Source organism: Thamnophis elegans, chromosome Z (assembly GCF_009769535.1).
Source record: "Thamnophis elegans isolate rThaEle1 chromosome Z, rThaEle1.pri, whole genome shotgun sequence".
Lineage (NCBI taxonomy): Eukaryota > Metazoa > Chordata > Lepidosauria > Squamata > Colubridae > Thamnophis > Thamnophis elegans.
In genome coordinates, this window is record NC_045558.1 from 4,225,974 (window position 1) to 4,253,952 (window position 27,979).

Genomic DNA, 27,979 nt, shown 5'->3' on the forward strand with positions numbered 1-27,979 from the left:
AACTTCAGAACCGAGTCGTAAGAACTGCCAGGGAAATCCGACATAACTTTGAGGGGCTGCTAAGCAATTGGTCGTAAGTTAAGAACTACCTGCCCATAGAGATGTGTATAGTATCCATGTTTATTGTACCTAAAGGCTTCCTGTGACTCCTGCTGATTACAGGTAGTTCGTGATTTACAACCACAACTGGGACCAAAGTGGTTGTTAAGTGAGTTACATCTGCTTTTATGACCTCTTATATCATGGTTCTTCAGCAAATTGCTGATGCTATTAAATGCATCTTGCAGTCATTAAGCGAGTCTGACTTTCCCCGCACGGACTGCTTATTGGAAGGTTGCAAATGGTGATCAGGTGGCCCTGGGATGCTACAACTGTCATAAATACCAGCCAGTTGCTAAGCACTGAAATTTTGATCGTATCACTGTGGGGATGTTGTGATGCTCGTGAGCACAAGGACCAGTTGTAAGTCACTTTTTTCAATGCTGTTGTAACTTCGAATGGTCATTTAACAAACTGTTGTAAGTCGAGGACTACTTGTGTTGTCTCCAAGCTAGGAAAAGAATGACTCCAGATCCTAGTTGTAGAGATAAAATGGACCTTGGTGTTCTACTTAATCATAATATTCTACTTGATCATAATGTTGTACAGGTTCTCCTCGACTTACAAACATGCGTTTAGTGACCAAGGGAATATACTGAAGTCATAAGTGCAAGGACTGCTCATAAATCACTTTTCCCCATGCTGTTGTAATTTCAAACAGTCACTCCTCAAATGGTCGTAAGTCAAGGGCCACCTGTACCATTAGGCCATTAGTGTCCACAAAATTTATTTTCTTGCAAAATTCATTTTCTTGCTCCTCATGCTTGTTGTTGTTCTCCTTCTTGTAGGCCATCAAGATGGATTACATTTCCTACAGTGGCGTCCCGAGGTTCTTGACGAGGCCCAAAGCCTTCGTGGTCTCCATGGGCAAAGATGCCACCCTGAGCTGCCAGATCATTGGCAACCCCATCCCGCTGGTGAGCTGGGAGAAGGACAAACTCCCCATCCAGACAGGAGGACGCTTCAAGATGGTAGAAGATGATGACCTTTATCGTCTCACCATCTACAACTTGAGCTTGGAGGACAGCGGTCAGTACATCTGCCGGGCCAAGAACACCATTGGGGAAGCCTTTGCCGCCGTCAGCATCAAAGTTGGCGAGCAGACCACCGTCACGGAATCGGCCCCCTACTTCATCCAGAAGCCCACATCCATCCGAGTGATCATGGGTGAAGATGCCATGTTCAAGTGCATTGTCCAAGGTAGCCCTCCTCTCGCCATCAATTGGGAGAAGGACGGGAAGCATCTGGGCAAATCATCTGACTCCAACCGGATCCAGATTGAAACCCAGGGTGAGAAGAACGCTCTGAAGATCCAAAGTACTCGTTTGGGAGATAGCGGAACCTACACTTGCCGTGCAGAGAATCCTTTAGGATCCTCCAGCGCGGCCGCTGCGTTGCTGGTAGATCTCCCAGATTCGTACAGCCCAGGCAGCACGAGACACAGTATAGATGACATTGGTAGCAAGACATCTCCGTTGTTGTCCCACATGCAGAAAAGGCGAGAAGAAATCCGGAAGAGCGATTTGCCCAACGTAGACACCTTGATCTCCACCGAAGGACGGTCCAAACTCGGATTGAGCTTGTCCTTGGATTACGAACGGGCTGCTAGCTTGACCTCCAAGGGACTCCGAGGCGATGGAGGTTCATATTATCGGGTCACCACCCGAAGTTTCACTGTCACTGAGGGCAAGCATGCCAAAATGAGTTGCTACGTAACCGGAGAACCAAAACCGGAGACGGTTTGGAAGAAGGATGGAGAGGTGATCCTGGAGAGCCGGAGACACATAATTTACGAGGACGAGCAAGAGAATTTTGTCTTGAAGATCCTCTTCTGCAAACAGGTCGATAATGGCCTCTACACCTGCACAGCTTCAAATTTGGCGGGTCAGACCTACAGTTCTGTGTTGGTAACTGTCAAAGGTGAGTAGCCATAGATCCTCCACTGTGTAGCATAATGAGCTCAACACCAGACAGTTTGGCAGGACAAATCTTACAGGTCTGCGTCAATAACCACCAAAAGTGAGTAGCCGTAGATCCTCCACTGTTAGCACAATAGGCTCAAGACCAGACAGTTTGGCAGGACAAATCTTACAGGTCTGTGTCAGTAACCACCAAAGGTGAGTAGCCGTAGATCCTCCACTGTGTAGCACAATGGGCTCAAGACCAGACAGTTTGGCAGGACAAATCTTACAGGTCTGTGTCAGTAACCACCGAAGGTGAGTAGCCATAGACCCTCCACTGTGTAGCACAATGAGCTCAACACCAGACAGTTTGGCAGGACAAATCTTACAGGTCTGCATCAGTAACCACCAAAAGTGAGTAGCCGAGGATCCTCCACTGTTAGCACAATGGGCTCAAGACCAGACAGTTTGGCAGGACAAATCTTACAGGTCTGCGTCAGTAACCACCAAAAGTGAGTAGCCATAGACCCTCCACTGTGTAGCACAATGGGCTCAAGACCAGACAGTTTGGCAGGACAAATCTTACAGGTCTGTGTCAGTAACCACCAAAGGTGAGTAGCCATAGACCCTCCACTGTTAGTACAATGGGCTGAAGACCAGACAGTTTGGCAGGACAAATCTTACAGGTCTGTGTCAGTAACCACCAAAGGTGAGTAGCCATAGACCCTCCACTGTGTAGCACAATGAGCTCAACACCAGACAGTTTGGCAGGACAAATCTTACAGGTCTGCGTCAGTAACCACCAAAAGTGAGTAGCCGAGGATCCTCCACTGTTAGCACAATGGGCTCAAGACCAGACAGTTTGGCAGGACAAATCTTACAGGTCTGCGTCAGTAACCACCAAAAGTGAGTAGCCCTAGACCCTCCACTGTGTAGCACAATGGGCTCAAGACCAGACAGTTTGGCAGGACAAATCTTACAGGTCTGTGTCAGTAACCACCAAAGGTGAGTAGCCATAGACTCTCCACTGTGTAGCACAATGAGCTCAACACCAGACAGTTTGGCAGGACAAATCTTACAGGTCTGCGTCAGTAACCACCAAAGTGAGTAGCCATAGACCCTCCACTGTGTAGCACAATGGGCTCAAGACCAGACAGTTTGGCAGGACAAATCTTACAGGTCTGTGTCAGTAACCACCAAAGGTGAGTAGCCATAGACCCTCCACTGTTAGTACAATGGGCTGAAGACCAGACAGTTTGGCAGGACAAATCTTACAGGTCTGTGTCAGTAACCACCAAAGGTGAGTAGCCATAGACCCTCCACTGTGTAGCACAATGAGCTCAACACCAGACAGTTTGGCAGGACAAATCTTACAGGTCTGCGTCAGTAACCACCAAAAGTGAGTAGCCGAGGATCCTCCACTGTTAGCACAATGGGCTCAAGACCAGACAGTTTGGCAGGACAAATCTTACAGGTCTGCGTCAGTAACCACCAAAAGTGAGTAGCCATAGACCCTCCACTGTGTAGCACAATGGGCTCAAGACCAGACAGTTTGGCAGGACAAATCTTACAGGTCTGTGTCAGTAACCACCAAAGGTGAGTAGCCATAGACCCTCCACTGTGTAGCACAATGAGCTCAACACCAGACAGTTTGGCAGGACAAATCTTACAGGTCTGCGTCAGTAACCACCAAAAGTGAGTAGCCGAGGATCCTCCACTGTTAGCACAATGGGCTCAAGACCAGACAGTTTGGCAGGACAAATCTTACAGGTCTGCGTCAGTAACCACCAAAAGTGAGTAGCCATAGACCCTCCACTGTGTAGCACAATGGGCTCAAGACCAGACAGTTTGGCAGGACAAATCTTACAGGTCTGTGTCAGTAACCACCAAAGGTGAGTAGCCATAGACCCTCCACTGTGTAGCACAATGAGCTCAACACCAGACAGTTTGGCAGGACAAATCTTACAGGTCTGCGTCAGTAACCACCAAAAGTGAGTAGCCATAGACCCTCCACTGTGTAGCACAATGGGCTCAAGACCAGACAGTTTGGCAGGACAAATCTTACAGGTCTGCGTCAGTAACCACCAAAAGTGAGTAGCTGTAGATCCTCCACTGTGTAGCGCAATAGGCTCAAGACCAGACAATTTGGCAGGACAAAGCTATAGTTCTGTGTTGGTAATTGTCAAAGGTGAGTGTCTATAGATCCTCCATTGTGTAACACAATGGTCTCAAGACCACACAACTTGGCACGACCTTCAGTTGTGTGCTAGTAATCGTCAAAGGCGAGTAGCTGTAACTCCGCCTGTCTTCAAGTTATCAAGATGGAGAAACACTGGAAAAGAAGGTATAAGGAAATAATCTCAGATCAGCAGTCCATTCAACAAAAGCAGGACGCAGAAAAATTCTCCGACTTTTCTATTTACAACACTTAGGCAGTCCTCGACTTATGACTTCAATTGATCCCAAAATTTATGTTGCCACGCAAAATGTTTGTCAAGTGAATTTTCTCCCCCGCTTTATGACCTTTCTCGCCACAGTTGTTAAGTGAATTCCTGTAGTTGCTAGGTTAGTGACACAGTTGTTAAGGGAATCTCTCGTTGACTTCGCTTGTCAGAAGATCTCCAAAGCAGATCGTGTGATCCTGGGAAACGGCGACCGTCATAATTATGAGGCAGTTGCCAAGCAGCCAAATTCTGATCACGTGACCACAGGGAGGGAACAATGGTTGTTATTGTGAAAAAAATGGTCAGGAGTCATTTTTTTCAATGCTGTTGTAAATTTGAACTAAACAAATGGTTGTAAGATGAGGACAATCCGTAACGGCGTCTTTTGTTTTTTTTTAAAGAACATTTAGCTTCACAACTAAAAGAAGACTGTTAAAAGTATTTTTAAACTAGAAGAAATCTAACCCCAGGCATATCTTCTGCAGTAGTAGGTGCCAAGGAAGTAAACATGTTTCTTGGCTAGTTTTACAAGGAGATTGACATTAGCAGAGTGCAGATATTCAATTTTCACATTCGGTGGGATGGTGATATGATCCTGTGTAAAATGGATTCCTTGATCTCAAATCCAGTGACGTTTTCTGAATCAAAGACCCTTAAAGACGTCAGAGTTTCAAGTTCTTGACTTACAACCAGTCACTTTGAGACCGTCTGAAACTACAACAGATCCTGAAAAAGCTACTTTGAACCCAGATTCAAAATTTTGACCTCCACCCTCCTGGTCACGTGGCTGCATTTTGGGCTCTTGGCAACCAGCCTGCTTTACGAACGTTTTCAGCATCCCACAGTCACATGCTTGCGATTTATGATGGTTTTGTTGGAAATCAATATTTATCTCTGTTTTATAGCAAAAAGACACCCTTCAGTGGACTGGGTTTATTTTATGAGCATATCACTCACTTAACGATTGTAGCATTCTCTCGACAACCATCGGATTGATTTAATGACCACCATGTATATGTTGTAAAATTGGTGTGGTTACATAGTGGCCCATTTAAACTTCACAATTTATGGCTTTTAAGACTTATGATTGTAAGTCTAGGACTACCTGTATGTTCCACTGTTGGGAGTTAGGGTTCCACCACAAAACCGCTTTCGACTAAAGCGCGCTTGACGAAACCGCGTAGCTGATGTCATCAACAGGGCGACAACAGCGCGGAGACAGAAGCACGCTGTAAACGCTAAACCTAAAATTAACCCCTAAACCTAAATCTAACCCCCCTAATCCTAACCCTAAACCTAACCCTAAACCTAACCCTTAACCTAACCCTAAACCTAATCCTAATCCTAATCCTAATCCTTAACCTAACCCTAACCCTAACCCTAACCCTAACCCTAACCCTAACCCTAACCCTAACCCTAAAGCTAACCCTAAAGCTAACCCTAAAGCTAACCCTAAAGCTAACCCTAAAGCTAACCCTAAAGCTAACCCTAAAGCTAACCCTTACCTTAAGTTGAATCGGCTTGCTTTCAAAGCGCTATTTAAAGCGCCCTTCTTTCTCTGCGCTCGCTGTTGTCACCCTGTTGATGACGTCAGCGACGCGGTTTAATTGGGCGCGCTTTAGTCGAGCGCGGTTTTGTCGTGCCACGGGGAGTTAGAAAACTAAATTATAAGAAGGGATGGTGACTGCTCACATCCAAGGCTTTGAAAGGGATTGAATTAATTCACAGAAGACAGGGCTACAGGTAGTCCTCAACTTATGACCCCCCCCCCAATGGAACCCAAAACTTCTCTTGCTAACTGAGAAAGTTGTTAAGTGAGTTTTCACTTCCTGCAAGAAAAGGTCGTAGAATGGGGAAAACTCACTTAACAACTATCTTGCTTAGCATTGGAAACTTTGAGCTCAATTATGGCCATAAGTCGAGGACTACCTGTACTGATGTTCCACTTCATTGTAATGTTCTATTGATATTCCACGTAATCACAGTTTTCTAAAGGTGTTTTACCTGATCACAAAATTCTACTTAACTTTAATGTTCTACTGATGTTTTACTACTTAATCACAGTGTTCTATTGATGTTCCACTTGATTGTAAGGTACTACAGATGATCCCCTTGATCATAATCTTCTATTCATGTTCTACTTGATCCCAATGTCCTATTGATTTTCCACTTGATCAGCAATTTACTACTAATGTTCCACTTATAATGTTCTAGTGATGTTCTACTTGGTCATAATGTTCTGTTAATGTTTCACATGAGCATAATGTCCTACTGATGTTGTCCCTGATCATAACATTTTACTGATGTTCTACTTGATAATAATGTTCTATTGATCATAATTTTCTACACGTTCTCCTTGATCATATTGTTCAACTGATGTTCTATTGATCACAATATTCTATTGATTTCCCACTTGACAGTAATTTTAGGCTGATATTCCATTTGATTGTAAGGTTGCAGTGATGTTCTACAGTTGATCATAATATTCTACTGATGTTCTACTACTTGATCACAATATTCTGTTAATGTTCCGCTGGATAATAATTTTCTACTGATATGCCAATTGATCATAATTTTACTGATGTTCTGCTAGAGCATAACATTGTACTGTTGTTCTACTGGATCTTAATGTTCTACTGACATTCTAGATCACATTGTTCTACTGATGTTCTACATGATCTTAAGGTCATTGAGAAGAATCCACACTTGCTGTTTGATGGTTCTTCAGTCTTGTGTCTTACCAAAATTAATTTCTCCATCTTGTTCTTCCCCAGAACCGAGAATACCTTTCAAGACAAAACTCCAAGATTTGGAAGTTCGGGAGAAGGACTCAGCGATCTTCGTGTGTGAAGTGCCTCGTTCTGACGTGGAGACCACTTGGTTCAAAGAGGAGACCAGACTTCAACAGAATGACAAGTACAAGATTGAAGAAGATGGGCTATGCCGCAAACTCACAATCCAAAATGTCACTATGGATGATGATGCTGTCTACATTTGCGAGATGAAGGAAGGCAGCAGAACCATCGCTGAGTTGAGCGTTCAAGGTAGGTGAAGTCCATCTGATCCTTCTTGGTAGGACTTCCTTCTAAAGGTGGTCCTCAACATATCACTGGTTGCTTAGCAATCATTTGAAACCATCTCCCCAGATTTACCACCGCTTAGAATCCTGAGATTTGGCATTTACACATATGAAGGGTGCTCATATTAGTAAAATCAATACACAGATCCTTGCACTTACGACCATCGCAGCATCCCCACGGTCACGTGATCAAAATTCGGGCACTTGACAGCTGCTCTGCATATATGATACTTGCAGCATCCCGGGGTCATGTGATCTCCATTTGTGACCTTCCCAGCCAGCTTCCGGCAAGCAAAGAGGGAAGTTGGATTTGCTTAATGACTGTGTAATTGGTTTAACAACCATTAAGTGTTAATAATAGTTAACTTCAGTGATTCAATGGTCAAATGAGAGCCGAGGTGGTTCAGTGGGTAGAGTGCAGTACTGCAGGCCACTTCAGCTGACTGCTAGTTCAGCAGTTCAGCGGTTCAAATCTCACTGGCTCAGGGTTGATTCAGCCTTCCATCCTTCCGAGGTGGGTAAAATGAGGACCCAGATTGTGGGGGCGATATGCTAACCGCTTAGAGAGGGCTGAAAGCCCTATGAAGCAGTATATAAGTCTAACTGCTATTGCTATTGCTAAATGCAGTGATTCACTTAACAACCATGGTGAAAAAGGTTGCAAAATCAATCACAACTAGCCGTGCAAATTCTGTTCCCAACGATGGTTGTAAGTCGAGGATTATCTGTTAATACTCGTTTAATAAAAATCATTAAAGGCAATTCAGCTCTGACCTGCTAACAATTTTTAGACAGAGATTAGGCTTCCTTAGTCGATAATTCCAGGGGTGAAATGCAAGACTCCTGTTGGAAACAACTACTGTGTTTCCCCGAAAATAAGACAGGGTCTTATTTTCTTTTGCCCCATGAAATATGGCCCTGGGCTTATTATAGGGGGAGGGCTTATTATTTTACGGGGCAGGTGAGAAGCAAGGCACACCTTTTACATTTCCAGCTCCATTGTGTTCCTCGCCATTGTGTTCAGATAAGCTGCTGGTAACCACCCCCCCCCTTCTCGCGAATTCAATTAAACATCTTGAAGTCGTGAGAAGGTTTTTTTTTTACCAGGGGCTTCCCTGGACACAATGGCGAGGAAGGTGACAGAACTGGAAAGGTAAGAGGTGTGCCTCGCGACCCAACACCACCCATCTCGCTCCAATGGTAAAGGCAGCCTGCCTGGTTCCCTTCCCCGCCGTCCCTTTAGCGAGGGGTAGCAGGTGGGGGGGGAAGTGAGGCGCGCCTCTGACCTTTCCAGGTCCGTTGCGTTCCTCGCCCTTTCGCCCATTGAATCCCCTTGTAAAAAAAAAACCTCATGAGTTCAACTCACCAGTTTTTTTTTACAAGGGGCTTCACTGGATGAAAGGGCGAGGAACACAGCGGAGCTGTCAGTCTCTGGTAGCGCTAGGACACGCGTCTCGCTTCTCCCCCCCACCCTCGCTTAAGGGGCGGCGGGGAAGGGAACCAGGCAGGCTGCCTTTACCATTGGGGTGGGGTGGGCGGTGTTTTTTTGCGCGAGAAGGAACAAGCGAGAGGGGGTGATCGCATTGCTGGTCTGACGCTCTTTTTGCGGCGGGCTCTTTTTGCGCGGGAGGGAAGGGCGGGGGGGGAGAAGCACTTTGCTTCGCCTGCCTCTGTTTTTGCAGTGGGCCCTCATTTGCCCCGCAAGCTGTATCAGTAAGTGGTACAGTGGTAATGACGGGGACCGGTTGCGCATGCGCTTAAATAGTTGGAGGCGGGCTTATTTTCAGGGGAGGGCTTATTATGCCGCATGCTCTGAAAAGCCCGATTGGGCTTATTAGCAGGGCATGTCTTAATTTCAGGGAAACACGGTAGTTATCTAAGAGGGTCAATCCATGCTTGTTTGCATCAAAGGTCGAAAGAGGTCATCTGATTTCTGTAACCTGAGTTCCTATCATGCTGCTTGCCAAGCATTTAAACGGACTGCAGACATGTTGATGCCTTTGAACTTTGCAGCACATACCCGGTATTCTTCGGCAGCCTGTTTAGTGACCATTCAAACGTCCAACAGTTCTGAAAGAAGTAACTTATGACAATTTTTCACATTTACGACCATTGCAACACCTTCAGGGTCACACCATCAAAATTCAGATGCTTGGCAGCTGATTCATTTTTATGACGGTTGCAGTGTCCCGAGGTCACGTGATCCCCCCTTTGCACCATCCGACAAGCAGAGTCAATGGGGAAGCCAGGTTCACTTAACGACCAGGTGACTAACTTAACAACAGCAGGGGGTCACTTAACAAATGCAGCAAGAAAAATTTGTAAAATGGGGCAAAAATCGCTTAACAAGTTTCCCGCATAGCGACATAAATTTTGGGCTCTGCTGTGGTCGTAGTTCGAGAACTGCCTGGACACATTGGTCCACTTTACAAGCCAGGGTTAGGAAGATAACCTGGTTTGCCCTTGACCAGCCCATCTCTGCATTTCTTGCTGGGTGATATCGCCTGCTATCCTGGCAAACGCAAGCTGCAAAAACGCATTTGCGAAAACACAAAAAGGGGGAAATATTTGGGGTTTCTGAGCCTGGTTTATTTGGGTGGGATCTGGTGGATTCCCATCCAAGTGATTTTCGAGATCCACCAAGGCTGAAGATGGACCGTTCCCAGCTTTGAGGATTAACCGCAGTGCAATGGACACAAAAAATATGCAATAAATTCAGGGTATGTTTCCGTCCACTGTGAGTATGTTACGATATTTAAATTTAATAGGGGACTCGTGTGATGAGCCAGAACAAACCATTACAGTTGATTGATGGGAGAGGGCTGGTTCCTGCCTGAGGCAATCTGCGCTGTGATTGGTTGCAATGAGTGTGGAGGGGATGTTTCCCTTTTTTCCCATCTTTTTCTTCGGTGTTCTCTGCAATTTACCTCATGATCCTCCTGTTTGCCTGAATTTTCTTGTTTGGGGTATATACAGAGATGGAAAATATATTTATTTATATAAAGTTACAATTTCTTGCTAACCTCTCTGGCTTCACCTGGACACCTGCTGCAAAATCCCCCGACAGGCCACATAGATCTATCCATCTATCTATCTATCTATCTATCTATCTATCTATCTATCTATCTATCTATCTATCTATCTATCTATCATCTATCTATCATCTATCTATCTATCTATCTATCTATCCATCCATCCATCCATCCATCCATCCATCCATCCATCCATCCATCCATCCATCTATCTATCTATCTATCTATCTATCTATCTATCTATCATCCATCTCTATCTATCATCTATCTATCTATCTATCTATCTATCTATCCATCCATCCATCCATCCATCCATCCATCCATCCATCCATCTATCTATCTATCTATCTATCTATCTATCTATCTATCTATCTATATCTTTATCCTCTCTCTCTCCTTTCACATATCTATCTGTGTCTATCTCCCTTCCTATTCATCTATATCTGTATATATCTCCCTACCTAGACACGTTCATCATTCATAGTATTTCTAAGCAAGGAGTTTTTAATGTGAGTTGACTGAAACTAATGATCATATCTTTATTTATCAACAGGCAACATTATCAAGAAGCTGCCAAGGAAAACGGCTGTCAGTATAAAAGACACTGCAGTGTTCTGCGTGGAACTGGAACAGAAGTGCGAGAAGTTCCGATGGTTCAAGAATAAGGAGGAATTAAAATCCAGCGGCCGCATTTCAATCTCCTCCGCGGATAGAGAATATACCATGACCATCCGGGATTGTCAAATGGAAGATGGAGGAGAAATTGTCTTTGTGGCTGATGAATGTAGAACATCCACGCAATTTACTGTCTCTGGTGAGAATGATTTCTTAGATGAATATCTTAGATGCTAATGGCATGCAAATACAGGCAGTCCTTGACTTAGGACCAACATTGAGTTTTGCTCATAGATAGAAAGATAAATAGATGATAGGGAGATGGTATATGGAGATAGATAAATGATAGATAGATGATTGATAGGTGATAGGTGATAGATGATAACTGTCTTTCTGTCTGTCTATCTATCTATCTATCTATCTATCTATCTATCTATCTATCTATATCTATCTATCTATCTATCTACCTATCCCTATCTATCTATCTATCTATCTATCTATCTATCTATCTATCTATCTATCTATCTATCTATCTATCTATCTATTATATCTATCTATCTATCTATCTATCTATCTATCTATCTATCTATCTATCTACCTACCTACCTACCTACCTACCTACCTACCTACCTACCTAGATGATTGATAGGTGATAGGTGATAGATGATAACTGTCTGTCTGTCTATCTATCAATCTATCATCTATCTATCTATCTATCTATCTATCTATCTATCTATCTGTCTGTCTGTCTGTCTATCTATCTATCTATCTATCTATCTATCTATCTATTATATCTATCTATCTATCTATCTATCTATCTATCTATCTATCTATCTATCTATCTATCTATCTATCTACCTACCTACCTACCTACCTACCTACCTACCTACCTACCTACCTAGATGATTGATAGGTGATAGGTGATAGATGATAACTGTCTGTCTGTCTATCTATCAATCTATCATCTATCTATCTATCTATCTATCTATCTATCTATCTATCTATCTACCTACCTACCTACCTACCTACCTACCTACCTACCTACCTACCTACCTATATTCCTACCTACCTACCTATATTCCTACCTACCTACCTACCTACCTACCTACCTACCTACCTACCTATACAGCCAGCCAGCCAGCCAGCCAGCCAGATAATAGTTAGATGACAGATATACAATACATTCAGAAAGTATTCAGACCTTCTTCATGTCAGGATTCCAAGTAACACCCCCAATGAAAGAAAACTCTGAGGTTTGCGTTTCCTCAAAGATCCATTTTATTAGAGATGTCATCTTGGCATATCTGGGGAAACCCGAATCTGAAAGTTTCCAGGTTTTCCCCACCCGTGAAAATTCAAGACCCTGCCCAGCACCCACATGTCCATCACACGATCCAATCAGGTGTCATCCAAGCCAGGAGTTACCTCCCAATCATCTCATCACAGCTGCAGGGCCATTCGACCTTGAGAAAGAATGTTATTATGGGTACATATCACCCACATTCTGTATAATCCCAGTTTCCCACAGTAGACAATGTGGCAGGCCAGAAGCCCCAAAGTTAAAAGATGGCTTCCAGGCTTGACACTTTGCCTTTGTCATTTTTTTATGCTGCAGCCTGATTCTACAGTTGTTGAAATTTACATATATTTCTAAAATTCTGTTTTCGTTTTGTCATTCTGGCATATTGAGGGTAGAGGGGGAAAATGAATTTCAACAACTCTACAATCAGGCTTCAGCATAACAAAATTGACCAAAGTGAAGAGGGTCTGAATACTTTCTGAATGCATTGTAGATAGGCAGGCAGGCAGGCAGGCAGGCAGGCAGGCAGGCAGGCAGGCAGGCAGGCAGGCAGGCAGGCACACAGATAATAGGTAGATAATAGCTAGATAGTGTGTGTGTGAGAGAGAGGGAGAGGAAGGGAGGGAGAGAGGGTGTGTGTATATAGCTAAATAAGAGCTTTCTCCCATGTAAATTCTGGTCTCAGTTGTGATCTTGATTACCCGTATAGAAGAAAAACTCAGCCTATGATAGTGCCATCAAATCTTGGGAGCCAAGATTGACCCCTTAAACCGAAAACCTGGTTTAAAAGGTTCTTAGGATCAGGCAGGGTCAATTATCCAGATCAGTGGCACAGCCAAACCATGAGATAAACGCAAGTCAGCCCTGTAGTGATGAAGTCATTTGACCCAACTTGATCCCCAGAACATGCTTGAAAATCCTAAGCAGAACACACGCACCAGTCAATTGCCACTGATTTCATGCACTCAAGAAACATGCTGTCACTTACTATCCACCCTAAAAATAAGATACAGCACAATGATATTGCAGAAGTCCTTGTCTTAGGACCGCAAAATTTCTGTTGTTAAGTGAGACAGTTGTTAAGTGACTTTTGCCCCATTTTATGACCTTTCTTGCCACAGTTGTTAAGCGTTGTTCTATCAGTGACCTGATTGTTAAGTGAGTCTGGCTTCCCCATTGACTTCGCTTGTCAGAAGGTTATAAAATGTGATCACATGGCCTCGGGACACTGTAACCGTCATGAATATGAGTCAGTTGCCAAGCATCTGAATTTTGATCATGTGACTTCAGAGATGCTGCAATGGACATAAGTGTGAAAAACAGTAATAAGTCGCTTATTTCAGTGCCATTGTAAGTCCAAACAGTCACTAAATGAACTGTTGTAAGTCGAGGACCCTCTGTACAACTTAACAATTGCAGCAATTCATTTAACGACCATGGCCAAAAAAGATTATGAATTTGAATGTGACTCATTTATCAACTACCTTTACTTAATTATGGAATTTCTGGCCTCCGTTGTGTTCATAAATTGAGGACTATCTGTAACCAGATCAAATTCAGAAATCATAGTGCATACCAGCTTCAGAGTCTGACCCAATCTGATTGCCATATTGGAAAATGACTTTGTTAGAAAAATCTCTTTAATTTAATTTAATCTCTTTAATTTGCCATCTGAAGTTGGAGGCCCAACCCATTGTCTTAGCCATTGCATGTTAAGCTAACATCTCATATACCAGGGGAAAAATATGAAAACCGAACATAGAGAATATAATTGAAGTAAGCATCACTGCACCCTGTTTGCAAAAATAACTTTTTTCTCACTGGAGTCCATATTATATCGTAGCTAGGCACCAAAGGCCAGGTGAAGAAGTAACAGATGGAAACTAATCAAGGAGAGATTCAGCCTAGAACTTCCTGACAGTGAGAACAATTGATTAGAGCCGAGGTGGCGCAGTGGTTAGGGTGCAGTACTGCAGGCCACTTCAGCTGACTGTTATCTGCAGTTCAGCGGTTCTAATCTCACCGGCTCAAGGTTGACTCAGCCTTCCATCCTTCAGAGGTGGGTGAAATGAGGACCCGGATTGTTGTTGGGGGCGATATGCTGACTCTGTAAACCGCTTAGAGAGGGCTGAAAGCCCTATGAAGCGGTATATAAGTCTAACTGCTATTGCTATTGCTATTAGTGGAACAGAGAACACCAAAGACTCCCCCAAAGTAATACATGATGGGAAAACCATGGTGCTTGCACACCCTTTGAACTATCTTTATATTCACACTTAAAAAAAAAACCTGTGGTTTCCCCCCCCCCCCAATGTTGACTTGTCTTTCCCCTTTCTCCTCCTGATCAGCTCCGAAGAAGCCCCCATCACATCCTCCAGCTGACCCAGTTGTGAAAAATAAAACAGAAACCTCAGTGATGTTAGCCTGGTCTCTTCAGAAGACGGACCGGCCTGTCCCAATTGATGGCTACCTTGTTGAACGTAAGAAGCTGACTGGATTCGCGTGGCTGAGGTGCCACCAAGCTTTGGTTACCCAGACTGAGTTCACGGTCAACAACATGACTGAAGAGGCTGACTACCAGTTCCGAGTTTCTGCAGTCAACAAGTATGGCCAAAGTGATTATCTGGAATTTCCTGGAGTCTGGCATCTTGGTAAGTCCCCCCCCCCCCCCCAGCAATGGACTAAATTGCCGATTACCTCCCATAGACCGATTAGATCTCACAGGTTAGGTCTTCTCCGGATTCCATCTGCCAGCCAATGTCGGCTGGCGACTCCCTGGGGGAGAGCCTTCTCTGTTGCAGCTCCAGCCCTGTGGAACGACCTCCCCGTGGAGATCCGGACCCTTACTACCCTCCCGGCCTTCTGCAAAGCCGTTAAGTCCTGGCTGCTCCAGCAGGCCGGGTGGCTCTCGAAATATCCAGCCCCTCGGAAACTGTGACTGTTGTGTATTTTAAAGTGTTGTTTTTGTGTATTTATCCCCTTCCCTTGTTTATTGTAAGCCACCCGGAGTCCTTCAGGAGTGGGCGGCATACAAGATCAATAAACTCAAACTCAAACTCAAACTCAAACTAAATTAGAGGTTTGTTTATGTTTATGTTTATTAGGGTTTGTATGCTGCCCACTCTCGAGAGACTCAGGGCGGCTTACAGATAAAACAGGAAGGGGGAACATATAAAAATTAAAAAAACAACATTAAAATTCACAACATTCATAACTCAGAATGGGGCTGGATGAATCAACAGCCCCAGGCCTGCCGGAACAGCCAGGTCTTTATCGCTGTACGGAAGGCCGGAAGAGTAGTAAGGGTCCGGATCTCCATGGGGAGATCGTTCCAGAGGGCCGGAGCCGCTACAGAGAAGGCCCTCCCCCAGGGGCTCACCAGCCGACATTGACCGGCAGATGGAATCCGGAGGAGGCCTAGTCTGTGCGATCTTATAGGTCTCTGGGAGGTAAATGGCAGGAGGCAGTCTCTCAGGTAGCCAGGTCCTAAACCATGTAGGGCTTTAAAAGTAATGACTAGCACCTTGAAACGTGTCCGGAGACCAATGGGTAGCCAGTGCAGCTCGCGGAGGATAGGTGTAACGTGGGTGTACCTAGGTACACCCACTATCGCTCATGTGGCTGCATTCTGGACTAACTGGAGTCTTCAAACACTCTTCAAGGGCAGCCCCATGTATGTATGTATGTATGTTTATTAGTTTTGTGTGCCGCCCACTCCCGGAGGACTCCGGGTGGCTTACAATAAACAGGGGAAAGGGAATAAATAAGACAAACAACAATTTAAAATACAACAACATTCATAGTTACCGTGGGGCTGGATACTTCAACAGCCCCCGGCTTGCAGGAGCAGCTAGAACTTAGTGGCTTTATGGAAGGCCTGGAGGGTCGTAAGGGTACGGATCTCAACGGGGAGCTCGTTCCAGAGGGCCGGAGCTGCAACAGAGAAGGCTCTCCCCCGGGGGGTCGCCAGCCGACATTGGCTGGCAGATGGGACCCGGAGAAGGCCTAGTCTGTGCAATCAAATCGGTCTTTGGGAGGTAATTGGCAGGAGGCAGTCTCTCAGGTACCCAGGTCCGATGCCATGAAGGGCTTTATAAGTAATGACTAGCACCTTGAAGCGTGTCCGGAGACCAATGGGCAGCCAGTGCAGCTCGCAGAGGATAGGTGTTAATGTGGGTGTACCTAGGTGCATCCACAACTGCTCGCGCGGCTGCGTTCTGGACTAACTGAAGTCTTCGGACACTCTTCAAGGGCAGCCCCATATAGAGCACATTACAGTAATCCAGTCTTGAGGTCACGAGGGCATGAGTGACTATCCGAAGGGCCTCCTGGTCCAGGTAGGGTCACAATTGGTGCACCAGGCGGACCTGGGCAAAGGTCCCCCTGGTCACAGCCGACAAATGATGTTCTAACGTCAGCTGTGGATCCAGGACTCCCAAGTTGCGAACCCTCTCTGAGGGGCATATGGCTTCACCCCCCAGGCTAAGGGATGGAATAGCTGGATCATTTTTGGGCGGGAGCATCAATAGCCACTCGGTCTTGTCGGGATTGAGTGCAAGCTTGTTGGCCCCCATCCAGACCCTAACAGCCTCCAGGCAGTGGCACATCACTTCTACTGCTTCACTGAGTGGCATGGGGCGGACAGATACAATTGAGTGTCATCTGCATATTGGTGGTATTTAATCCCGTGCCGTCGTATGATCTCACCCAGGGGCTTCATGCAGATGTTAAATAGGAGGGGGGACAGGACCGAATCCTGCGGCACCCCATAGTTGAGGGGCCTAGGGGTTGACCTCTGCCCTCCGACCAACACCGACTGCGACCTGTCCGAGAGGCAAGAGGAGAACCACCGTAGAACAGTGCCTCCCATTCCCACCTCCCGTAACTGTCGCAGAAGGTTACCATGGTCGATGGTATCGAAGGCCGCTGAGAGGTCAAGGAGCACTAGGATAGAGGAGTAACCCCTATCCCTGGCCCGCCAGGGATCATCGATCAGCGCGACCAAAGCAGTTTCTGTGCTGTAACCAGGCCTGAAACCAGACTGAAAGGGCCCCATGTAGACCGCATTACAGTAATCCAGTCTTGAGGTGACGAGGGAGTGAGTGACCATCCGAAGGGCCAGGGATAGGGTCACAACTGGTGATGGGTGGATTTAGACTTTTTTCAGCCACCAATACCTGAAACTCTCAAATATCTTGCATTATGAATATGAATAATATGCTTCATTAATTCCAATGATCAGAAATTTCTTCTTCTCCCCCTCCCCCTCCCCCCCCTCCTCCTCCTTCTTCTTCCTGGAAGGTAACCACCAACTTCAGAGAGCCCCAAGGACCCCACAATTCAACCCTGAGTTACAAATATTCTCTTCTATTGAGAAAAAATTATTAACTTTTGCCCATCATCATTGTATCCCACAGAACCTACCCTGGCAGTAAAAACCCCTCTGAGAAACGTTGAAGTTGCACCAGGGAGAGATGCAACCTTCACTGTGGACCTCACCACCCCTAGTCCCGGCTCGTGGTACATCAATGGCAATCTTGTGCAGAACAGTGACAAATACATAATTACGAGAACCAAAGCCAGCCACAGTTTAATCCTTAAGCGGGTCACCAGTGCTTTCAAGGATGCGGAGGTGAAGTTTGTAGCCAAGGATATTGAAAGCATTGGAAGAGTTACCTTGAAAGGTATTTGCAATATATACTTTTTTTTTTTCCTGACGTGATCTTCAGACCATAGTTTTAGAAGATCTTTAGGGAGCTGAAATTAAACTGTAGTTTCCTAGCTTAAGAAATAATTATGGGAATTATGAGCTTGGGAGATGAAACCAACATATTAGTTTGGCAAGGATAGGATCGGGACATCCGTGGAGAAGATAGAAAGTCAAAATGAGAACCACCACCGTGGGTCTGAATTTCCACTGCCTTTATATATGGGTTGTGCACAGGAATGGCACTTCCGTCATGTAGTTGTGGCTGACCATGGTGATTTTTTTTTTTAAAGTTAAAAAAAAGTTTTTTGTTTGCTGGGAAACATGGGGAAAGAAAGAGAAGACGACCAGAAAAATCTGAATTTTTCTAAGTTGGCATATGTTTAATGTACCATTTAGGGATGCAGTTTATCCCCTTTGTGCAAATTTGCATCGTGCCATTGGTATAATGAAATTTTGAGACAATGCCATTTGGATGCCTAGTGTGCCTACCTTCCCTGTCCTACTGTCCCCATTTATTTGTATTCATTTATTTCGTTCATGCCCATGTTTATCTTGTACGTGTTTGACAAACTAATAAATACAAAATACAAATACAAAGTCCATTCTCCAATTTCCCCTGAGGTGTGCCATAGGCATCAGGCATTGATTCAACAAGTAGTCCTTGCCTTACGACCACAGTTGAGCTCCAACTTGATGTTGTTAAGCAGGACAGTTGTTAAATGAGTTGTATCTCATTTAATGACCTTTTTGGCCACAGTTAAGCTATCACTTCAGTTGTTAAGTGAATCTAGTTTCTCCCTTTGACTTTGCTTGTTAGAAGATTGCGAAAAGTGACTGCAGGACACTGCAACTGTCATAAATATGAATCAGTTGCCATACATCTGAATGTAAATCACACGATCATAGGGATGCTGCAATGTCATTGTAACTTTAAACAGCCACTAAATGAATGGTTGTAAGTGGAGGACTCCCTTTATCTCTATGCTGGGGGTGGCTGGGATTAGACAAAGGAGATGATGACATCATGTATCATAATATCAATGGACAAATGACCTAATTTGCCCTTCCTGTCCTTTTGCCCAACGACATTGTGGCTTGTATCAGATGTCCAGGTCACTGAGTTTCATCCCTTTTTTCTAGATGAAGTGGCCACATTTGTCAATGACTCAGCCCCTGGGATTTCGGTCAACCTTCATGAGAGGTTTGAGCTGGTTTGTGAGGTGTCCTCGGCCACTGATGCGGTCTTGTGGAGAAAGGGGAAGAAGGACATCAAGCCAGATCAAAGGGTGACATTTTCTGTTCAGGGAAAACAGAGAAAACTGATTGTCCAAAACGCCATCAAGGAAGACGAAGGGGTTTATAGCTGCGAATCAAAAGATGACCGACTATCCTTCCAGGTTGAGGTCAAAGGTAAGAAATGGTCCAAATTCTTTCTTTCAAATATGTCTGTACAGGTAGTCCTCGACTTAGTACCATAATTGAGCCCAACCTTGCTGTTGCTAAGCGAGACATTTGTTAAATGAGTTTTGCCCCTTATTACGACCTTTCTTGCTATAGTCGTTAAAATAATCCCTGCAGTTGTTAAAGTAGGCATACATTTGTTAAATAAATGGCTTCCCCACTGACTTCGCTTTCAGAAGGTCACAAAAGGGGACCACGTAACCCCGAGACACTGCAACTGTTATAAATACAAGCCAGTTGTCAGGCGTCTGAATTTTATTCATGTGACCATGGGAATGCTGCAATGGTCGTAAGTGTGAAAAACTCATAAGTCACCTTTTTAAGCACCATTTTAACTTCAAATGGTCACTAAACAAATGGTTGTAAGTCAAGGACTACCTGTAATATTAATTGTCATCTATGTATATTTTCCTAAGCCATTGCATGGAAACAACTGACCATGATGCTGTTGTAGTTTTGAATTTTAAGCTCAGCTCTTTGACAACTTTGAAGGCAGTGATTGGATGTTGTGGCAATTGGGTTTTGGGGGCATGTGGATCAAGAGACAATGAACACACTAGTAAATAAAGGGATTTCAAGATTTATTATTAGCTGAAACAACCTGCAGATCTCTATATATTAGTGAAAGCTTCACTCTTCACTGACCAACACCACACAATTTGCAAGAACTGCATTTTCGAGCAGAAAGTCAACAGAGACTTCCAAGAGGGATAAAATCAAGAAAGGAAAATGGATAAGCGAAACCTGGTCTAGTGGTTAATACACAGGGCTAGAAAGCAAGAGACCGTGAATTCAAGTCCCGCCTTAGCCATGAAAGCCCGCTGGGTCACTTTGGGCCAATCACCACAAAATGGTGAATTCTAGTCTCACTTTATGGGTGAATGCCAGCGGGGAGACTTTGGGACAATCACCAGGAGACTGTGAGTTCTAGTCCTTTTTTAGACCAGCTGGGTGACTTGAGTCAGTCCCTTTCTCTCAGCCCATCTTACTTCAGAGGGCTGTTGTTGTGTAAAAAATAGGAGGAGGAAGGTGTGTTGGATATATTTGCTGCTATGAATTATTTGTAAAAAGAATAAAGGCAGAATACAAATGAATGAATGAATGAATGAATGAATGAATGAATGAAGGTACATACAAACATACATTCATACATGCATAAATAAATAAATACATACATACATACATACATACATACATACATACATACATACAGCTGTCTTGATTGAAACACTCAAGTGATTGATCTCCTTCGTGAGCAGAAGGTTGGACTGGAAGAAATCCAGGGTCTCTTCCAAATCTGTTTTCTGTTATTCCTTACTCCAGAGCCTGCAGAGGTCTTTTTCGACAAGGAGAAAGTCCAGAAAGAAATCAGAGCTATTCTTTCCGAAAACGCCTTTCTCAGCTGCGAAATAGCCCAGCCCGCAATGGAAGTGAGATGGTTCAAGGATGGGAAACTCATCATCCCAAGCAAGAAATTCAAAATTGAAACAGAAGGGAAATCTCGCTGGCTGATTATCCGACAAGTTGACAGGAAGGATGGAGGTCAATACACCTGTGAAGCAGATGGCCAGAAACTGGCCTTCAAAGTGATTGTAACAGGTAAAAACCTTGATTTTCCTATGTTACTATTATTACAGGTAGTCCTGGATTTACAATAGTCAGTTCAGTGACCATTTGAAGTTGCAACATTACTTTTAAAAAAGGGACTTATGACCATTTTTGACACTTATGACTGTCACAACATCTCCATGGTCACATGATCAAAATTCAGGTGCTTGGTAGCTGACATATATTTATCACAGTTGCAATTTCCCCAGTTTCACATGATCCCCTTTTGTGACCTCCTGACAAGCAAAGTCAATGGGGGGAAGTCAGATTCACTTAACAACTGTAGTGATTCACTTAACAACTGTGGGGAAAAAGGCCGTAAAATGGGGCAAAATTCACTTAAACTGTCTCACTTAGCAGCAGAAATGTTGGGCTCAATTATGATTGTAAGTCTACCTGTACAGTTATTCAGAGGTTAAGGAGAATTTCAGCAAGATGACAAAAATACAGATGATTGTATTTTACAAGTACAGACCCTAGGAAGTAAACATTGTTTGGATTTTCCTAAATTTCATGATTTGAGATGTTCTTTTCATCAACAATCAGAAGCCAGGGTGGTATCTGCCAAAGTGGCAAACATCTAGATGTAGGATGACCTATCTTAGTTGGTATACAATCTATCGGTTGGATCTCCTTGAACCTCAGAATTTTAGTTTTGAATAAAAATGATCAAATGTTCTAAAGAGAAAGTGAATTAAGATATTTTGTCCATTCCTTCCACTATTAGATAGAGAGGTTGAGGAGATATTTGTCAACCAGCAGAGGGTCCAGAAGGAGATAAGGACTGTGGCTTCAGAGAACATCTCTCTCGTTTGTGAGGTGGCCCAGACCAAGACAGATGTCAAGTGGTTCAAAGATGGGAAGCTGATCACCGACCCCAAGAAGTTCAAAATAGAAGAACAAGGTGGATCCCGTCGTCTAGTTGTTCAACAGGTGGAGAAGAAAGATGCAGGTGAATATACCTGTGAAGCTGATGGCCAGAAGCTCACCTTCCAAGTCACAGTTGCAGGTACAACTACCTTTATATCTCCCATTGAGTTAAAAGTGGTCAAAGTAATCCAGTTTTAGTTGAATGTTAAGAAGATCACTCAGAAGCTCTAATGTGACTAAATGTGTCCTGTTTTCTGCTGCTACTCCTAGATGAAAAGACTAAAGAAGTCTTTGTCAACCAGAAGAAGATCCAGAAGGGCATAAGGACTGTGGCTTCAGAGAACGTCTCTCTCAGTTGTGAGGTGGCCCAAACCAAGACAGATGTCAAGTGGTTCAAAGATGGGAAGCTGATCACTGACACCAAGAAGTTCAAAATAGAAGAACAAGGTGGATCCCGTTGTCTGGTTGTTCAAGAGGTGGAGAAGAAAGATGCAGGTGAATATACCTGCGAAGCTGATGGCCAGAAGCTCACCTTCCAAGTCACAGTTGCAGGTACCTTTATATTCTCCACATTTCTCATATAGTTAAAAGTGGTTTTATTTTTGGTTGATTGTTAAGAAGACCACTCAGAAGCTCTAATGTGAATAAATGTGACTTGTCTTCTGCTTCTACTCCTAGATGAAAAAATTAAAGAAGTCTTTGTCAACAAAGAGAAGGTACAGAAGGACATCAAGGCTGTAGCTTCAGACAACATCTCTCTCAGTTGTGAAGTGGCCCAGGCCAAGACAGAAGTGAAATGGTTCAAGGATGGGAAATTGATCACCTCCAACAAAAAATTCAAGGTAGAAGCAGAAGACAGATCCCATCATCTGGTTGTCCAGCAGGTGGAGAAGAAAGATGCAGGTGAATACACCTGTGAAGCAGATGGCCAGATGCTGAACTTCCAAGTAACTGTAACAGGTAGGGGAAAAAATCCTTAGTCTTTTCCTTTATCATTAGATTGCAAATCTTTCTATGATGACAGAAATTAATAGATACTTTGATATTTTGATCTATCACAGGTAGATATGCTTCTGGGTCCAATTGAAGGTGCTGGCTGTCTCCTTCAAAATCTACATGGCTTAAAGCCAGGTTATCTGAATGACCATATTTTCCCAGTGACATCTTCCAGACATCAACTACCAAAGCAGGGAGGCAGGGGAAATTATAGGTCCTCTCTCTTAAGAAGGTCCATCTAGTGGGACCCAGGCCTTCTCCATGATGGCTCCCTCCCTGTTATTTGAAGGGCCATCTTTATTCACTTTTATTTACCTGACCCACCAGAGCAAGGAGACAGGAGACAACTTGCAGAGATAAGCTTGGCCACCACCTTGAGCATCTTCTGAAAGGCATTTAAGACCTAGTTTGGCCAATGGGCCTATGGGAATCTCAGGATGATATGGTTGGTTTGATTGTTGTCACCAGAGGGGTGGGGGTTTATTGATTTCTGTACCGGGCTTACACGAGTGGTGGACCACATAAAATTTAAAAATAAGAAATTAGATCAACCATTATTTGGCAAATCCATGTCCACCAATTGTTCCTTCCTGGATCTGGCCAACATATCTTGAAATGATTCAGATTCGGATCCGCTTGTTTGCTATGTCCTGCAATGAGAAAATGAAGTTTATTTCTCCAGAAAAATGGTCCAGCTAGCTCCAAATCATGGATGGTTGGTTACTCAAGAGAAAATACATTGAGGTTCAAGAAAGCCACACTTAATTAGAACAAACATTAATTATAAAGAATGTTTATAACCCGTTCTTAGGGGTTAGATAAGTTTCACCTGAGATGGAATGGGACCACGGTCCAGATATTGAAGTTACATCATCAGCAGAGGAAGGTTTGGGAGGAGGAGGACTGTAGGGTTCTTGGTGCCCTCTTAGCTTGGTTATTTTCTTGCAAATATTTCATGATCCAACTAGGTAACATTACCAGTGCTAGAAGGGATAGGTGTTTGCAGAGAAGAATAAGGGGAGAAGGAGAAGAAGGAGGCAGAGGATGAGGAGTCCTTGGTACAAATTAAGAGAAGGTTGAGATATTGATTATGTAGGATACACCCTTGAGTGTTTCTGAAGAGCATATGTTTAGTAGTTAATGGAAACTATCAACTGCCACCAGAAAGAAGCAGTTAATGAAAATTTCTGCCTCTCTCCTTCCCTCATCAGATAAAGAAGTTCAGGAGGTGTTTAGCAACAAGGAGAAGATCCAGAAGGACTTCAAGGCTGTGACTTCAGAGGATGTCTCTCTCAGCTGTGAGGTGGCCCATGCCAAGACAGAAGTCAAATGGTTCAAGGATGGGAAACTGATTACCTCCAACAAGAAATTCAAGATGGAAGCAGAAGGCAAATCCCGGAGTCTGATTGTTCAACAGGTGGAGAAGAAAGATGGCGGTGAATACACCTGTGAAGCTGAAGGCCAGAAGCTCACTTTCAAAGTCACTGTAACAGGTAGGAGATGTTGCCTTTCGTTTTATTTCTTATCCTGTTTCAGGATACAAACGTAATCAGGGTGTAACCACATTAAAATGGTTTTTTTGGATTGGAGAAACTGTATCAAAGTTTTTTTTATTATTGATTTCAGCCACTGTCATTTAAAAATGACTACTATATAAACTGATCTTCTTGAAACTCTGAATGTCAGAACCTCTCCATTAGGTAATTAGGAAAGAAGACCACGAGACTCCATGAATAGAAATCAAGTGTACTTTTACTAATTATAAATGATTAAAGGCATAGCGAAGCGAAGTCTGATTATTTAGGCGCGAAAGCGATTGATATATAGAATAGCCCATTCCCCACCCCTTGGCATCACAGTTACAGTCCAATCATAATTCTCCCAAGTGTCAGGTGTGAGATAACTTCAAAAGGCATCACGAAGATGGAATGTCGGTGCCGTTAGTCCTGGCGGGAATCTCCTACGCACGCGTAGTCCAACAGGCAGCTGAACTCCAGAACCTTCCTCCAGCACAATGAGTAACCCCTCCCAAATACCATGCCCTCCCTCCCCGTTTCATGGCAGCCGAAGCAACAGCAAAGCAGAGGCTGACACTGAACTTTAGACGTAAAGGAAAATGCCAAATTGACCTAAAGAGAAAGTGAATTAAGTGCTTTGTCAATTTCTTCCACCATTAGACAGAAAGGCTGAGGAGGTGTTTGCCAACAAGGAGAAGGTCCAGAAGGACATTAGGGCTGTGGCTTCAGAGAATGTCTCTCTCAGCTGTGAGGTGGCCCAGGCCAAGACAGACGTCAAATGGTTCAAGGATGGAAAACTGATCACCTCCAGCAAGAAATTCAAGGTGGAAGCTGAAGGCAGATCCCGGCGTCTGGTTGTCCAGCAGGTGGAGAAGAAAGATGCAGGCGAATACACCTGTGAAGCAGATGGTCAGAAACTCATCTTCAAAATTACAGTTGCAGGTACAAACACTTTTATATTTTCTACATTTTCTGATATAAGAAAATAAAACGGACAATAAAATAATAATAAAACCAAAAAAACCAAAACCAAAACCTATGAATTTTTTTTTTAGTTGATCATCTCTCAGAGGCTCCATTGGAATGTAGCCCTAGAGTTACGAGCACTATTTGGGCCAGAATTTCCATTTCCAAGGGGGTTGTTAGATCAGACATGCTCAGTTTTACACATTTTTTGCAGCCATTTGTAAGCAAATCACCACAGTTTTTAAATGAATCACGTGGTCATTAAGCAAATCCATTTTCTCCCGTTAACTTTACTGGTCAGAAACCAGCTGGAAAGATCACAAATGGTGATCACATGACCCCAAAGTGCTGCAACCATCACTAATAAATGCCAGTTGCCAAGAGCCTGAATTTTGTTCATCTGATCGTGGTTTTGCTGCAGTAGTCATAAGTGCGAGGATTGGTTGCAAATCACTTTTTTTCAGTGATAGAATATGGTGGCTAAAAAAATGGATGTAAATCTAGGATCACCGGTAATTGGAAATCTGTTTTGACACAATGCCTCAATATTAAGCAAAAATTGAGTGGTTACTGCAATAAGCATTCTTGTTCAATCTTGTAAGCAACACTTTAATTTTTTTTTTGTTTGGTTTTTATTGGTCAAGGTTGAGAAACTGAACTGGTGTCAATCAAGAAGGCAAAAATCTACATGCAGGATGATTATTTTATAGGTGTTGGGTTGTACAGGTAGTCCTCAGCTTACAACCATTCATTTACTGACTATTGAAAGTTACAACGGCCCTGAAAAAGTGAATTACAACTGTTTTTCACGCTTATGGTGATTGCAGCATTCCCATGGGCACATGATCAAAATTCAGCTTTGCAACTGACTCATATTTATGAAGGCTGCAGTGTCCCAGAGTCACATGATCACTTTTTGTGAACCTCTGACAAGCAAAGTCAATGGGGAAGCCAGATTCACTTTACAACCGTGTGACTCACATAACAACTGCAATGATTTACTTAACAAAGGTCGTAAGGAAAGTCATAAAATGGGGCAAAACTTACTTAACAAATGTCTCACTTACCAACATAAATTATGGGCTCAATTATGGTTGTGAGTCAATAACTACCTGTATTTACTGCAGAAACTGCCATGATTCACTTAACAACCATGGCAAGAATGATCATTAAGAGCCAAGGTGGGGCAGTGGTTAGGGCGCAGTACTGCAGGCCACTTCAGCTGACTGTTATCTGCAGTTCAGCGGTTCTAATCTCACTGGCTCAAGGTTGACTCAGCCTTCCATCCTTCCGAGGTGGGTGAAATGAGGACCCGGATTGTTGTTGGGGACGATATGCTGACTCTGTAAACCGCTTAGAGAGGGCTGAAAGCCCTATGAAGCGGTATATAAGTCTAACTGCTATTGCTATCATAAAATGGGGCAAATTCACTCAGAATCTGTCCTGCTTAGCAATGGAAATTTTGGCCTCAATAAGTAGAGGTCTATCTGTGTAGACTATCCAGTATAGGTTTTCCTGACAGTCATCACTTTAGCAATTGGAGAAATGATAAAATACTTTAAAAAGTGAGTGAATGCATATTATCCTCTCCTTCCAGAGAAGCTGCAACAAGAAGAAAGTCCAGAAGGATATCAGGATTAGACAGTAGAGTAGAGTAGAGTAGAACAGAACAGAACAAGTTGGAAGGAACCTTGGAGGTCTTCTAGTCTAACCCCATGCTCAAGCAACAGAAACTTTCCTTAGATCTAATCCCAAGTACCGTTTTTTTAAACCTTTAAAAGTAATGTTTTAATTTTTTTGTTTTTGTCTTAGTGAAGATCCAAATGCTGAAGTGGCATTTGCCAATGAGGTAAACATCTAGATATAGGATGACTTATCTTAGATGGCATAGAATATGTAGGTAGGACCTTCTTGAAGCTCAGAACTTTAGCTGTAAAGGAAAATGTCTAAATGTCCTAAAGAGAAAGTGAATTAAGATGTTTTGAACCTTCCTTTAACCATTAGATAGAGACGCTGAAGAGATGTTTACCAACAAGGAGAAGGTCCAGACGGATATCAAGGTTGTAGCTTCAGAGAATGTTTGTTTCAGCTGCGAGGTCGCCCAGGCCAAGACAGACGTCAAGTGGTTCAAGGATGGGAAACTGATCACCTCTAGCAAGAAATTCAAGCTAGAAAAAGATGGTAAATCCCGGTGCCTGGTTATACAACAGGTGGAGAAGAAAGATGCAGGTGAATACACCTGTGAAGCTGATGGCGAGAAACTGAACTTCAAAGTCACAGTTGCAGGTATAAACATTTCAATTTCTTCCATAAATTCCTCCCATGTATAGAGATAAAGATGACCAAACTATTATTATTTTTTACTGATCATCACGAGAGCA

General features: G+C 43.6%; 1 protein-coding gene across 1 annotated transcript in view; it reads left to right on the forward strand.

Moving 5' to 3' along the window:
• The first annotated feature begins 896 nt into the window (after positions 1 to 896).
• OBSCN (obscurin, cytoskeletal calmodulin and titin-interacting RhoGEF) overlaps positions 897 to 27,979 on the forward strand; it is a 198,945-nt gene continuing 171,862 nt past the window's right edge. Inside the window, 14 exon segments of the mRNA XM_032234892.1 lie at positions 897 to 1,631; positions 1,722 to 2,019; positions 7,219 to 7,488; positions 11,109 to 11,369; positions 14,819 to 15,121; positions 17,888 to 18,154; positions 19,321 to 19,590; positions 20,965 to 21,240; positions 21,977 to 22,258; positions 22,390 to 22,671; positions 22,798 to 23,079; positions 24,327 to 24,608; positions 25,293 to 25,574; positions 27,603 to 27,884. Coding sequence (XP_032090783.1) covers positions 897 to 1,631; positions 1,722 to 2,019; positions 7,219 to 7,488; positions 11,109 to 11,369; positions 14,819 to 15,121; positions 17,888 to 18,154; positions 19,321 to 19,590; positions 20,965 to 21,240; positions 21,977 to 22,258; positions 22,390 to 22,671; positions 22,798 to 23,079; positions 24,327 to 24,608; positions 25,293 to 25,574; positions 27,603 to 27,884 — 4,372 coding nt within the window.